Here is a 15,450-nt window from a genome sequence, read left to right on the forward strand (position 1 = left end):
GGCACACGCTGGCATCCACCCATATCCACCTGTTCCAGTAAGAGAATGGCAAAGTGTCTATCTCAGCAGGGAGTTTGGAGAAGATGAGGAGACCTGGCACACACTTGCTGGATGTTTACCTGGCACACTTTCCAGTGCCATCTATGCAGGAGTTAACATGTTTGTCCATCCGGCAAACCATCCCTGAGATAAGTGCGTCTATGATCCACTCCTTACAGGTGAGGAAAAGAAGCACACTGTTGGCAGTGGTTAGTAGATTTCCCAAAGTGAAAGTGTTAGTTGCTGAGTTGTGTCCAACTCTTTGTGACCCCATGGACTATAGCCTGCCAGGCTCCTCTGTCCATGGGTTTTCCAGGCAAGAATACTGGAGTGGGTAGCCGTTCCCTTCTCCAGGAGATCTTCCCAACCCAGGAATCAAACCCAGGTCTCCTGCGTTGCTGGCAGATTCTTTACTGTCTGAGCCACCAGGTGAAAAGATGGCAGCAAGTCCCAGAGCTGGGAGTCTTACCCTTACCCTCCACACCCCCCACCCTCTAAGAGTAGTGGCATTTTCTCCCACAGAAGTCCAAGGAAGGGAAGTCCAGGACCCAGAGATTCAGCAAACCCTGGGCCAGAACTGGAGCTGAGGACCCTGGTCACACATTGTGCATCAGGACCACCTGCCCAGTCTTCTAAAATTATAACATGTAAGTGCTGTGGTCCTACACCCTGAGACATGAGCAGAAAGGGACATGGAGGCCACATAGCAAGCCCCAGAAGGCCGGCACAGAGATTTCAATCAAGTCAGTGAACTTGCACTGAGTGTCTGTTCTGGTAGGCTTTGTGGGACTCCCATGGTAGACCAGCCCCCATGTGGACCACAGGACAGATGGTTACCCATTATGCTCACTGAGTGTGCACATCAAGGTTCTTTGCTTTCTTCGTCTCTGCATGTTCCGGGTTTCCCCAGAGTTCTACTTCTGGCTCCAGGACTCCGTTGCTTGGGGGTCAGCCCTTTTCTTGGCCTAGTGGTTCTGTCCCTAAAATGGGAACAACACTCCATCTGCCTGACTTCCCATTCCCAAAGAGGTGATGCTTACTCCGGGAAAGGCCTTCCCTTTGAGGGTATCAACCAGAACTCTGAGTCTGAGGAGGAAGCAGGCAGGACACCACTCACCAAATTTGCACACTTCTCCTACACCACTGGGGATTACACCATTATCTCATCTCACATCTGAGAAATGGAGGCCCAGAGAGGTCAGAAACTTGCCTTCAATCACACAGCAAATAGATGTCAGAGTGGGTATTAGATCCTGTCTCTGTCTTCCTCCAAAGCTTTGTTCTAGGCCTTTGCACGTTGATTTACCCTCTTCTCTGCCTCGAGTTGCTCATCCTCTGGGAGGCCCCTGGAGGCCTTCCAGACCAGCCCCCACCCACACCATCCATGATTTGCTTTCCCTCAGCACAAGCCTGGGCACAAAAAAGGCACCTCCCAGCCTTCACTGGCCTCAGAAGAGCTCTGCAACCCCACCCTGACGTTGAGGCCTGCCCCCTCCTCCTGCACAGCCCCTGGGGAATTGAGTGCTGTCTCCACCAGCCCCCTGAAAGTGTACAAAGCCAAGTTGGGGCAGCGGGTCCTAACAGTGAGCGGTGGGAGGATGGGCCTCTGGCTGCAGCGCAGGGCTCTGCATCCCAGGCAGATCTCAGCCCCTCCCATTGTCCCCTCCCATCACCCCCTCCCTCCGACGGCTGCAGCCCAAGCCACAGCCGGGCGCTTTCTCTCTCTCTCCCTCTCTCTTTCTTTCTCTCTCCCTCCCTCTGCCCTGCGCTCCCGCCTCCCGCCCTCCCTAGCTCCCTCCCCTCCTCGACACTGCAGCATTCGCCGACTGCAGCTCCAGCCGCCGCCCGCGCCTCTCCCGCCTCCCGCAACCCCGCCGCCGCCAGCACCATGGCCAGCACCATCTCCGGTAGGCACCCGGGACTCCGGCGTCCTGGGGCAGCAGGTCTGAGCACAGACTATTGTCTGGCCTCGCCTACTGCTGGGCGGGATGTGGAGTATTTTCCCATCTCGGACCCTGCGCCCTGAAAGGGAGCGGGCAAGCTCCGGGTGGAACCTGCAGGAGACAGGGTTGGGGACCAGGGGATGGGGAGACCCGATGCCCATAGGGCAGGGATTGCGGTGCCAGCCTAGCGGGCTTGGGCCGCGGGGTAGGGACCACGCTCGGGGTGGGGGCGTCGGCCTGGGGGTTCCGTTGCCCCTTCGTGCGCCGCTGTGCCAGGCCGGGCGCGACTGCCGTACCACAGGGTGGCTCCGAGAATCTGGGTGGGCGCGCTCGAGGGGTGCAGGCATGGTCTTGGGAGGCGTCCGGCGACCGCAGACCCTGGTGGAACTACGCCTTCACGGGGGTCGGAGGGAGGAGCACAGGACCCTTTGCAGGAGTCCCAGCCCGGGGCCGGCGCGGCCTGGACCCTCCCTGCGCCAACGGAGCGGCCGGGGGACTGGAGGGGACGCTGCGAGAAGACGGGGGAAGGAAACCTGAGCAAAGCCGCGCCCGCATTTCGCCTCGCTGCCCCCTCCCCTCGCCGCTGAGGGTTCGAGACCACCCTCTGTGACAAGGTGCCACCCACCCCGGTCGAAAAAGCCACCGCCCTTTATACTGCGGGTTCCGGTGAGGATGGGCGTCTGCCCCTCCTTCCCTTCCCTGCCGCCCCGCCCCCCCCAGCTGCAGACCCACCGCCCTCAAGGGCAACGACCCCCCTCCTCCCCCGCCCGCAGCAGGCCCGAGGATCTCGCGGAGGAGCGGGCACTGGACAAGGCGGGAAACGCGTGGCAAATACTGGACGCGAGGGTGCTGCCCGGCAACCCCCGGCGCAAGGACGCGAGGGTCACGTTCCCTAGAAACGCTCTGCCCAGTCTAGTCTCCCCAAAACCAGTTTCATCTTTGCACTCGGTGCCGGAGATGGCTGGGTGGAGTGGCTCCCACTTCCACCCGGTCACCCTGCCCATTCTTCCCTCTCCCCTGGGCACCAGTCTCTTCAATCCCCCCTCCCCAGCTAACTAGACTCTCGGGAGCACCCGCTTAGGCCGGAAGCGCCAGAGCTCCGCCCACCCACGTGTGCACCGCGCTGACCCCGCCCCTGAGGGCGGGTGGTTCTGGCCCCTGGTGACTTCTGCAGGAGCGTGGGAAGAGACCACGGGCGTCATTAACTACACCCCTCCCCAACCTTCTTGGGGGGGTCTTGTCCATCTGGACTTCATCCACCCCCTGCCCTCTCCCTGTCATCCCCAGAGACACTGGGCAAATGAAGGTGGCCAGTGCTGCCCCAGTCCCACCCTGGGGTGGAGCTGAGTGGCCTCATTCACCGCCTGTGCTGAGCTGGGGGACATGGGCAACCACTCCTAGGGAGCATTTATCAGCTTTTCACCCTGTTGGTAAAAACACTGCTCAACAGGCCTCCTTCTCATCCTTCGGACTTGAGCAGAGTTAGGTTAGGTGGGGAGGGACGAAGAGGAAGCCTTACCCTCGATGGCCATCAGGGCTGGGTCCAGATCCTCCAACCTCAGACCCTATGGCACCACACCCTCTTCTTGGCCAGTCTTTGGGGCACTGCTCACTCACACTCGTTCTCAGGATTTTTCTGGGTGTCCAAGTTACCACTGGTGTCCAGAAGGAGACCATGGGTACAATTGGTCAGTTTTGTCCAGCTTGGCCATGACTTCAAAGATGTGGTGCAGTGCCCACTTGAGAAGTGCCCTGGCTGACGTCACATGGGGCCGAGCCTTTCCTGTTCTGTCATCAGTGCTGCCCTCTGTAGAGTGTGGGCACATGTACAGGTGCCTGTGCTCACCACAGCTTCTCCCAGCAAAATTTGGTAGGAGGGAGGTCTGGCCCAGAAGTGGCTACATGACACTACCAATAACTGTGGCCAAAGTGAACCAGCTATGGAGTCCTTCTGAAAACATATCTCTGACTGGAGCAGGCTTCCATGCCTCAGTGGCCTTCCAGGGTCACCTCCACCCTGGGCTGCGCTTCCTGGAGGCTGCACTCTGAGGACACCACCTCTTGGTGTCCTTCCCTAGTGCTCAGCTCTTCAGGCACATTTGCAGACTTGTTCATATTCATCCCCTTATGCAACTCTGGCAAGCTATGAGGATTTGCACCTGCTACCTAGCCTTTCAGAGGCTCAATTTCCCCATCTGGCTGGCAGTAATAGTGCCAGCACCTCCCCTAGGCTTGTTCTAAGGGTTGAATGAGCTATTTTGGGAAACAGTGCTTGGGCTTGGGCCTGCCAGGAGGTGAGTGCCCAGTCCATGCCAGGCAATGTGACGGTTGTAGCCACATTTCCCAGGAAAAGGTGAATGCTGCTGGCAATTCCTGCCATGTTGGACTCCCGACTCTGACTAGTGAGAGAGGGACAGACTGGGTACAACCTGCCATGTTGGGCTCCCGACTCTGACTAGCAAGAGAGGGACAGTCTGAGTGGCAACAAGCTCCATCTGTCAAGAGGCAGCAAGCAGCAGCCTCCAAGGCCCTTCTAGGGGTGAGTGAGAATCTATGATGGGCTCACTTCCCTCCTAGTTCTGGAAGACCTTCCCACCCCTCCATGAGGCTCCCAAGAGGAAAGTTCAGAGGCCTGGGCTCCTGACAAGCTCCCATCTTGGCATGCTGTGTGACTCTGGGAGGGCCACTTGCCCTCTCTGAGCCTTCTTCACCTCTGTAGAAATGAGGTTGATGAGGGTGTCTGCCTGTGGTGGCTGGTCTTGAGAGTCAGTTGGGAGGAAGGGTGTGGCATGCCCACCCCAGGCCCCTTGGACGACTATTACTGTTATCACGCTGCTGCTATACGCTGACCCAGTGCCTTCTAACTCTTGCTTGTCTGGGATATCATCATCCAAAAGGCTAATATGCATTTTTGCATGTTTAACATTTAATATGGGTCAGGGGGTGGCTGAAAGCAATCCAGTTCATAGTAGAGACTTTTTAAATGACCTTCTGAAGTCAATGATAGGGAAGGAAGAGAGGGTCTTATGAAGAGAGAAAAGGAAGAGTGTTCCTGCTGCAGGGGTTTCCTGGTTGGAGCTACATCTGTGGAGAGGCCTGGCCCTCCGTCCACTCTCCCCTCTGTAATGAGAGGAACTTGAAGCCTCTCTCCCATCTTGCACATGACTAGGCTCAGTCTTGATCTCCAGCCTGGGTGCAAGCTTCCCCCACTGGTGTTCTCTCCAATTTACTCGTTCCCCAACTGCCATGCAGTCCCTCCCACCACCAGCAGCCAGACACACAAGTCCTCTCTTGGGGAGCATCCCTTCCACTGGGCTGTTACTTTTCAACTTTTTATTTATTTATGGCTTTCTGGGTCTCTGTTGCTGTGTGCAGGCTTTCTCTAGTTGCAGCGGGTGGGGGCTACTCTCTAGCTGCAGTGCACAGACTTCTCACTGTGGTGGCTTCTCTTGTTGCAGAGCATAGGCTCAAGGCGCACAGGCTTAGTTGTTCTGAGGCATGTGGACTCATCCCAGACCAGGGATCAAACCAGCATCCCCCCGGACTGGCAGGCAGATTCTTATTCACTGTACCACCAGGGAAGTCCTAAAGTTAACTTTTTAATGACATAAGCAATAGACAACTAGATTCTGTTTCTGAAAAAGCAAAATTGATAAGTCAGGCCAAAATCACCTTTGAGACCTGCCTCTACCTGGCCATCCTTCTCAGCCTCCTGAGCCAATGACCAAGTCACGTGTCTCTGCCGTTTCCCCTCTGAGACCCCCAAAGGCCCTCCCTGCTGCTTGCCCAGGATTCCTTTGTGCTCCTTTCAAGGCTCCTTGGGCTCTCTCCAGAAGGGTCTGGGTCATCAGGATGTTTCGATCCAATACCATCATTCTGTGGAAGACCCTGCTCACAGCATACTGTTACCTGAGACAGGGGCTGGTCACTCCTGTCCTGAGTCCTATTTCTATTCCAACACTTTCCCCAATTTTATGTTAATTCAATTTTAAAACACTATCTTGTATGAAATTTGATCAGAAAGTTTTCTGTCCAAACTGTTTGCCACATGGAAGGCTGCTGTGGGTAGCAATGCATGCTCTCTCTCTCTTGAGAGCCAGAGTCCTTCTCCTTGGAATGTCTCTTTGGAGACCCCTAATAGCTTCTCCAGCCAGGGAGGAAGGTCTGGGGGTCTGAGGCCCCTAGTCTTTGGGACCTAGTATGGGGTTGGAAAGAACACACACTACCTGGGTTGACATGGAGAAGCTCTGAACAAATCACCCCAGCTATCTGGGCCCACTTTTGATTGAATGGGGGCGGGGTGACAGTATGGCTTACAGGATTGTTGAGAACCAGTGGGTGAGGCATCAAACCCATGTGTCTACTTTGGGGCCTGGTTTGTGTGAAGAGACCACGAACAGCCCAGTTATTTTCACTCTGAGAGCGGTCATCTCCCCTTCTCTGACAGGGCCCAGGGCCTGAGCAGGCTTACCTCCTTTTCTGGTTGGGTACTGTGGATATTGGCTGGGGGCACTCGCCCTGCAAGGGTAGAGGGAGGGGTGTGGTGCTGAACGGACAGCTCCCTTCACTCTGGCTTTGAGAGGCACCGGTGTGTGTCTAGTGAGAACCAGGTTTCATCCCAGGGTGGCGGCACTACAGGGCAGGTGCGGGGACAAGAGGGTCTAAGGGCCTCACCTAAGTGTACAGCCCAAGAAAATGCTGCCTGCAGAAGCTCTACATCTGTGCTGGCCCAGTCATGAGTGTGGTGGTCAACCTCTCTACCAACTGGGCAAGTATTCATGAGAGGGAAAGGTGAGGAAGGAAGAAGTCCAGGGAGGGGCAGAGGGAGGTGAGAGTCAGGAAGATACACAGTGACAAAGAATCAGCGAGATGCAAAGATACAGCGAGAGGTGGGGACAGATGGAGAGCCAAAAAGACAAAAGGAAGCAGAGACACAGATAGATAGAGGCAGGGGAGACAGACAGAAATGCCAAAAAAGAGAAAAGGAGGGAGAGGGAGACAAAGACATGGGGGTTGAGGTGCAGGGACTCAGAGACAGAACAATGCAGGGCACCCACAAGGAGGCGTGCCCAGGGGAAGACAACTAACATCCAGGAGGGAGGAAGGGATGCACAGTCAGAGATGTGGGACACAAAAGAGCATGATCCATGTGTTCCCAGAGAGGCACCTTAAGGGAGTGATGGGGGCAGAGCGGGGGAGGGGGGGGGGGGCCTGGGCTGCCAGGGAGGTGGGGCCAGAGAAGCGATGGGCTGCGCTCGCTCAGCCTGGCCTCATGCCCACAGCATACAAGGAGAAGATGAAGGAACTGTCGGTGCTGTCGCTCATCTGCTCCTGCTTCTACTCACAGCCGCACCCCAACACCGTCTACCAGTATGGGGGTGAGTGCCTGGCCCTTGACCTCCCACTGCCTGCTGCCACCTGACCTCACTGCCCCCCTCCCATGGCATCTGTGAACCCTGCTGGTTGATTGGCTTCTGGAGAAGGGTCCCTGGGGGAGGGGCCGGTCCTGGGGGCCCTGTCCTGGAGTCCCACATGAGAAGCCTCACCCCTTCTCTCAGCTCTTGACTTGGATGTGTGCTCAGCCTCCCCGCTCCTCGCCCAGCCCTCCTGAAGCCCCCACCTGCTCTTGCCCTGCAGACATGGAGGTGAAACAGCTGGACAAGAGGGCCTCCGGCCAGAGCTTTGAGGTCATCCTCAAGTCCCCTTCCGACCTGTCCCCGGAGAGTCCCATGCTCTCCTCCCCCCCCAAGAGGAAGGACACCTCCCTGGAAGAGCTGCAGAAGCGGCTGGAGGCAGCTGAGGAGCGGAGGAAGGTCAGGAGCCGCCCCTCTGGGTCCTGATGAAGATGGTCAGGGGGACTTGTAGCCACAGACAGAGTCCCCAAGGAGCAGGGTTCTCCAAGCATCTGCTGGGCTTTGGGCCTGTAGCAGAGAGAGTCTCATATCCCTGGACTACCCTCTGAGCCATCAGAATGAAACGGGGGAGGGAGGAAGGATTCCTGGGTGGCAGCCACTGGAAGAGGGGTGTCATTGTTGGGAGGGGTGCCCTCGGCCATACTGGCCAGATGGGAAGATCAGGAGGTAGCCCCAGGCAGGGTGCTGGGAGAGGAGCCTGGGTAGGCAGACTCCTGAGCAGGGGAGCTCAGGGTGCCCCTGGTAGAAGCAGGCCCCTCCTCCCCTTCTCACACCAGACTGTCTCAGACTGAAACACACAGAAAACCCTATGCTGTCAGGAGTGCTGTCCTGATGCTCAAGCTTGCTGGGCAGGGGCAGCAGCTCTATCCACCCCCTTACAGCAGGGCTGGTGAGACCTAGAGGCCCAGGCTTCTCAGTGTTACCCAATAGTGACCAGCTCCTGGGTGGCGCCCGGCAGCCTTCTGAAGGAGGCTGAGGGAGGCTGTTACCTCTGGGGCTCTTGGGTCTCCCCTTGGGACCGCCAGCAGCGCCACTCTTCTCATTCTGACTCTTCCCTTCCCCAGCGGCCCTGAGGGGCCCTCCACCGCCCCCAGCCCCTCAGGGAGCTCAGAACCTGGTGTGTATTAAGCACCTACTTTGTGCTCAGCGGGCAGACCTTTGAAGAAGAGACAAGGGAAAGCTCAGTAACAGCCCACAAACTTAGAGCTTCTTCCGCTCCTCCAATATTCTTTAGGGCAGCCCGGACTCTGGAGTGGGATGGAGAGGGGGCGCCCGGAGTCCAGCGGGGAAGGGGCAGCTCTGCGGCCGAGGGTGGACAGGAAGGGCTTGTCTGGGGATGAGATGGTCACCCTAGCCTACGGCAGGACAGTGTAGGCCTGAGCTCTCACCGAGGACGAGTCCGGTGGGCTCGGGCTGAGCGGCGGGTCCCTGACAGCAGCGCGGAGAGCTGGGGGGTATGCCTGGAGGGGTGGGCCCGGCCGCCCCTCACGCTCGCCTGCCCGGCACCACCACCTCCTTGCCGCGCAGACGCAGGAGGCGCAGGTGCTGAAGCAGCTGGCGGAGCGGCGCGAGCACGAACGCGAGGTGTTGCACAAGGCGCTGGAGGAGAACAACAACTTCAGCCGTCTGGCCGAGGAGAAGCTCAACTACAAGATGGAGCTCAGCAAGGAGATTCGCGAGGCGCACCTGGCGGCGCTGCGTGAGCGGCTGCGCGAGAAGGTGCGCGCGCGGGCCAGGCCCGAGCAGGGGGCGGGGCCAAAGGCGGGTGGATCCGAGCAGGGGGCGGGGCCCGAAGCTGGGGTCCCCAGATGTTTCTTTCGGCGGTGCCTGCCCACTGCACCACTAGCACTCCCACAGTCCGGCCTCCCCATGACTCCCTGTCCTGCTGTAGCCGGCTAGGGTGAGGGGAACCCCTGCCCCGGCCGGAGCCCCCTCCCTGCGAGTGGGACTGGGTTAGTGCCAGGGAGGCCCGCAGCCTGCACACCCGGGAAATCCCTTGAGCCACAACGCTCTGGTCTGGACACAACCCCAGACTCACTGAGGGCCAGCCACACTTTCAGTCGGTTTCTCAGGCCTCTCCCTGCCCTCTGTTGCTCCTGGTCGCTAAGCGTGTCCTCATTGGTCGCATCTGCAGCACCTCGAACCGAACCAATCTAGGGAGGAAAAGACCCTAGGGTCCCCAAGCCGGGAGCGGGGGCGAGGGCAGTACACGCAGAGCCCAGGAGGACTGGGAGGGGCAGGACCCAGTCCCTCCCGGCTGCAGGGCCCCGCCCACTCCGCCTGTCCTGGCAGGAGCTGCACGCGGCCGAGGTGCGCAGGAACAAGGAGCAGCGCGAGGAGATGTCCGGCTAAGGGGCCTTCTGGACTCCGCAACGCCTGGATCCCGAGATGAGACAGGAACACATCTGGGTTTCAGTTTTGTTTTGTTCGACTTTGTCTAGATGCAACTTTTGCTCCCGCTCCTCCCTCCTCTCCTGCCCTCCCAGCTTCAGCTTCTCTTTCCGCACTCCAAGCTGTCTGGTCCTTGTGGCAAGGCTTTGACCACAGGCTCTCTCTGGAGGAGCCCCCAGGGAGTGGCACACGGTCCCTCAGTTCAGGCCCAAGCTGGGTGGTGGCTGGGTCCCCTCTTGGCAAACCTCTTAGCAGACGTGGTGGCGACCTCAATAAAGCCAGTGATGGTGACAGGAACACTCGGGTCCTTATGAGCACCTTGTCACTTAGGGCACGTCCTCTGAGCCAGCTCTGCCAGCACGTAGAGGCACCACCACCTGCACGTCCTCCCCTGGAAGAGGGGCTGGGCACACAGGAGGGGGCAGATGAAGAAAGACTTGAACGGAGAAGGACTCTGGGCAGTGAGGGGCAGGTATCCAGTCACTGGCCAGCCTTGGGAGCTGCGTGTGCGGCAGTGCTTTCTGGAACTGGTGGGTAGGAGCTGCAGGGTGCTGTAATGTGGTGGCACAGGGGTCCCCAGAGACCCCTTTGCCTGAGCCTGGCACCCTTGGCTGTCCTGGGAGCCTTCAGTCATTGCGCTTGGCTGGAGAGGTCACGGGGTGTGGTTTGGCCAGAGTCTTTAGGAGAGTGGGCCATCTCCACCGGGATCGTGAGCAAACTGCTGTGGTCTAGAGGGCTGTGAGCAGCATGGCCACCCCTGCCAGCCCCTCCTCCCAGAAGGGCCTTCTTCTCTCTGGCACAGCATCTCTGTTGGGACAGCCGGCCTCCCACTGTCCCTCCTCTCCTTCTCCAGGCTTTGTAGGCAGCCTTGGAAGACCTGTCTGTAGAGCCCTTTAGAGTCCTGGCTCCTTCCTGTGTGCCCTCTTCTTTGTTTAAAAGATGCCCCTATCTGTTTCCAGCCACAGAGCTTTCATGTGGCCAGGTGTGGGAGGGTGGCAACCCCAATTGCCCCTCTGGGAGCCCTAAGTAGATATTAGGGGATAGAGGACCAGTGCCTGAAAGTTCAGATGTTGGAGGGTAAGGGTCAGGGTTCCTCAAGCTGCCTCCCCACCTACCCCATCCTTCCATTTCTGGCTGATGGCACCCTCTGGCTAGCCTGCAGATTGGAGGCCTGACTCTAGGCCTCTCCTGCCAAGACCCTCCTTGGCTGGGTTCCTCCCCCTCCCTCAGCCTGGGGAGAACTCCAGACCCCCCGGTGCTGGCCTTTGATGACATGGCAGCAGCCTCCCTTTCTCCACGCAGCCCCAGCCCCATGGTTGAATGCTTGAGGGCCACGTCCCTGCTGGCCAGCCACTTGGTGGAAAGTGTGAGGGGTTTCTCACAGGAAGGGCCCAGAGCCAGTGCCACAGAGACCAGATGGCAGCCCTCAGTGCCCCTGGCTTCCATTCCACAGAAACCTACAGTGTCACCGCTGGTGGCCTCCCAGAGCCAAGCCAGAGAGCACAGGCAGGTAGTGACTTCTGCAGTGGGCTTTAGGAAAGTTGGGACCTGTGCTCACCCCTCTGTCCCCACCAAGACAGCCCTGGAGGGAGTGACAAGCAGGATTGGAACCCGCCAGGTTGGGACCCACCAGTGCCCACAGGCGGCTTCTGTGGACTCAGAAAGGGGAGCGGAAAGAGGACCGAGGGTGGGATTTCTCTGAGCCACGGCAGGTCTCTCATAGCAGAAGCCCTAGTGTCATACACACCCATCTCATCCACGTAGTGAAAGTGAACTTAAAAACGAACAATTAAAAAAAAACCTGTGTGTTTAAGAAATGGTTGCGCTGTCCCAGTGTGTCCTGCAGCTGTGGGGTTGCTCGCTGCCTGTGCATCAGTGAGAAAGCCAGCTCTCCTCCTGGAAACCCCAACCTTGAGTATTATCACAACTGTGAGTCGTTCTTGTGACAATGGCAATTTTAAGAAAGAGGCACAGAAACAGCACACAAGCCCACTTTCACCTCTGGAGACCCAGGAGTTGGTGGAGGCGGAGGGAGGAGGCTGCCCTGGCTCCCCCAGGGCTGAGTCTTCCTGCGGGCCAGGCTCTCAGGTTGCCGGCGTGGGGTCTGAGTTGCCTTCTCACCATGGCTGTGGGTCTTGCTCGGGCAGGGAGGGTGGTCCTGGAATCTCAGGGTGGTCCTGGAATCTCAGTGTGTGCCCCGTGGCTCTGTGGGCCCTGCTGGGCAACTTATGGTTCACAGACACATATCTGGCCCTCACGCGGGGACTTGGAAGTGGCACATAGGGACCAAGTAGACATCCTAACTCACACTGGCTGACATGACTGTCTTCTGGGACCTGAACTGCCACATGGGGTGCCCGACAGGGACCCCTCAGAATTCTGTGGAGATGGCATGTTTGGTAGATGTCCACACTGGACCAAAGACAGACTCTGGAGAGATGCCTGCTCCCCGGGACCCAGAGAAACCCATTCACCTCTCCCCACACCCACAGCCCTCTGCTGGGGCAATCCTGGCTATTTCCCAGGCTCCAAGGAACTTGCACCATTTCCCCTCCATCCCCTGCCCAGGGAGAGGTGGGGAAGTCGGAATCCAGGACACACAGCCTCCAGTAAAGTGGAGGCATCGGAAATCTGCAGGAGCGGAAAGAAATACGTTGAAAATACTTTTAGAAGGCGTGAGTTGTGCGTGCCTGTCATCTGGGTTCACAGGCACATGCTCACCACACAGAAGCACATGGCCCTGGAATTCTCAGAGAAGCAGCTGATCACAGGTCAGGGCTTCTTACCCCTCTGGGGGCTCTGGTAAGGCATTGAGGGGCAGTTACCACATGGAACCTCTGACATGAGAACATGATGGGGAAGCCTTCCCAGAAGAGCGATCACACTTTTTAAATTTTTAATTGGAGGATAATTGCTTTACAGTTTATTATGTTGGTTTCTGCCACACATCAACGTGAATCAGCTGTAGGTATGCATATATCCCCTCCCTCTTGAACCTCCCTCTCACCTCCCACCACATCCCACCCTTCTAGATTGTCACAGAGCTCGTTTCAGTTCCCTGAGCGATCACACTTCTTAACAGAGAAGCATAGGTGGGACTCATTCTGGGGAGGAGTTAGAGCTGTACTCAGTACCTATTGCTGTGAAACAAATGAGTCCAAGCAGTGGCAGAGGACAAGAAACATCACCTCAGTTTCTGTTGAGTCAGGAATTCAGGAGCTGGGTCATTCTGGTGTGGGGCCTCTCAGGAGGCTGCAGTCAGGACAATGGTGGGGGCCCTGGCTGTCTGGAGGCTGCCTGCGGCAGGAAGCCACCCACTTCCATGTTGGCTGGCTCACATGGGTGCTGGCGGGAGGCCGCCTCACCTCACCAAGACTGTCTACTGGCCTGCCTGAGCATCCTCACGACTTGGCAGCGGGTCCCTGGGCCAGCGGCATGAACTAGCTATGGAAGCAGAAGTGAGTCACTAACAGCCCACCCTGGGGTAGGGGTTGGGGTTAGGCTCCCCTTTGGGAAGTGGGACAGGTTCTAAACCACCGGACACTCTGCCTCCAGGACCCTGTGTGTTCTGGAAACAGCGGGGGCTGTCTGGTGCCTGGGGGCAGTGGAACAGGGTGTGCAGCAGGCCACCTGGGCTGGAAGTGCAGAGGCCGTCCCCAGTGGGCCTCCTTCCAGCCCCTCACACATCCTACCAGCCCAGCAAGCTGCGTGGGACAGAGAGCGGGGTCGGCACCTACATGCTGCTTCTCTTCCTGCTGAAGAAAAGCGACTGTGCTCTTCGGCAGTTGCATTAGTTTTCTAGGATGCTGTTCAGTGTGCCACAACCAGGGGCTTGAAGCCTCAGAAGTGTCTTTCAGTTGGTAGTCAGGGGTTGCCCGGCAGGGAGAGGAGGGAAAGCGAGGACAGGGCCAGCCTCCGGCTCCCAGACTTGGCTGGTGGGAAAGGCAGTCTCTCCAACTCCCGCAGGGCTACTGAAGAACAGGCATGGGCCTGGACTACTTGTCATCAGATGGGGTCCCACAGAGCCTGTGTGGGGGCCCCTCCTGCTGTGAAATGGTTGTGTCCCCAGCACTCAGCATGTTGGGAAGGAGACAGGTCCAAGAGGGGTGCATGCAGGCCAGTGGGTGGGCAGGACCCAGCTTGCAGATGACCCCCCCCCCCCCCAACACAGCTGGTCTGGTCTCTTCTTTGCTAAGTGAAGCCCAGCTGCCTTGAGCTCTCCTTGGTGACTTGGACTCTGGGAAAGAAGTGTTTGGATTTCCACCCCCAGGGAGTGGCTGGCGCTCTGATGAGCCGGGGACTCCCTAGGGATAGGGAACTTGAGCTGGGGCTCTGCTGGACACCGGCTGTCCTTGGCTTGTGGATACATTACTCAGGTCTTTGCCTCTCCCTGGGTGTCTGTCTTATAGGACACCACTGTCTGAATTAGGGGCCCCCACTCCCAGATGGGGGCTTGCCTGGCGGCTCAGATGGTAAAGAATCTGCCTGCTAATGCAGGAGACCCGGGCTTGATCCCTGGGTCATGAAGATCCCCTGGAGAAGGGCATGGCAACCCACTCCAGTATTCTTGCCTAGAGAATCCCATGGACAGAGGAGCCTGGCAGGCTACAGTCCATGGAGTCGCAAAGAGTCAAACACAACTAAGATACGAACATACACACAAACTACAACATGACCTCATTATTTAACTAATTACGCTTGCAACAACCCTAGTTTCAAATGAGGTCACATTCTGAGGGCCTGAGACCTGGGATGTCAACACATCTGTGGAGGACAAAATTCAACTGGACAGCAGTTGTAATTATGTAACTGGTAACTTTAAAACATCCATGCACTTATTTGTATATTCAACACGAGTTAAGTGTGTGTTTATTACATGTATCTGACTCCAGAACAGTGATGGATTTGAAGACCCAGCCCCTGCCCTGTGAGAACCTACATGTTATTCAATAAAACCTTACATACAGGTGGTAATTTATGATTTTGCAAAGCATGTTTTTAATCTTCACAAAGTCCACTTTGGGGAAACTAAGAGTAGACATTACCTTATGACAATGTTTTTTTTCTGGTTACAAACATAATGTGCCTCGTATCACTGCAAAGTATAAAGACAAAAATCTTGATCCCCTAAACTCCTTACCCTGGAGAGGACTCCCCCTCAGTGGTGTTGAAGAGAGCCCCAGCTCAGACCTCTGAGACGTTCCCACAGTGACATGTTTGCACTTTTCCTGTCTTCATACACATCACCTTAAGTGCCAGACAATCATCTATTTCATGGATGTACTAGGAATTTTGAGAAAACTTCCTCAACTTTTTGGCTTCAGGGAACTCTTACAAATTTAAAGGACCCCCCCGCAACAACAAAGAGCTGTTTATGTGGGCTTTACGAGTCAAGGGGGACCACACTGAGAATTAAAACCGAGAAATTTAAAAAACTGTAATTAACTTAGAAACTATACAGATGAGATGGTTGGATGGCATCACTGACTCAATGGACATGGGTTTGGGTAGACTCTGGCAGTTGGTGATAGATAGGGAGGCCTGGCGTGCTGCGGTTCATAGGGTCACAGAGTCGGACATGACTGAGCGACTGAACTGAACTGATACACCTGTCACACATTAACATCTTAAATTGAAAAACAAAAAAAATAAAATGAAAAACA

At 56.9% G+C, this 15,450-nt stretch overlaps 1 protein-coding gene across 1 annotated transcript; it reads left to right on the top strand.

The window, feature by feature from the left end:
* Positions 1-1,742: 1,742 nt before the first annotated feature.
* STMN3 (stathmin 3) lies at positions 1,743-11,604 on the top strand. Its single transcript, XM_019972043.2, has 5 exons — positions 1,743-1,946; positions 7,265-7,360; positions 7,620-7,795; positions 8,924-9,115; positions 9,689-11,604. The coding sequence occupies exons 1-5, from the start codon at positions 1,928-1,930 to the stop codon at positions 9,746-9,748; spliced, it is 543 nt and encodes a 180-aa protein (XP_019827602.1). The 5' UTR covers positions 1,743-1,927; the 3' UTR covers positions 9,749-11,604.
* The last annotated feature ends 3,846 nt before the right edge of the window (positions 11,605-15,450 follow it).

Source organism: Bos indicus, chromosome 13 (genome assembly GCF_029378745.1).
Source record: "Bos indicus isolate NIAB-ARS_2022 breed Sahiwal x Tharparkar chromosome 13, NIAB-ARS_B.indTharparkar_mat_pri_1.0, whole genome shotgun sequence".
In the NCBI taxonomy this organism is placed as follows: domain Eukaryota; kingdom Metazoa; phylum Chordata; class Mammalia; order Artiodactyla; family Bovidae; genus Bos; species Bos indicus.

Coding starts and splice junctions, on each gene's coding strand:
- STMN3 (XM_019972043.2), top strand. Junction 7,361..7,619: donor CACCGTCTACCAGTATGGGG/GTGAGTGCCTGG, acceptor CTTGCCCTGCAG/ACATGGAGGTGAAACAGCTG. Junction 9,116..9,688: donor GTGAGCGGCTGCGCGAGAAG/GTGCGCGCGCGG, acceptor CTGTCCTGGCAG/GAGCTGCACGCGGCCGAGGT.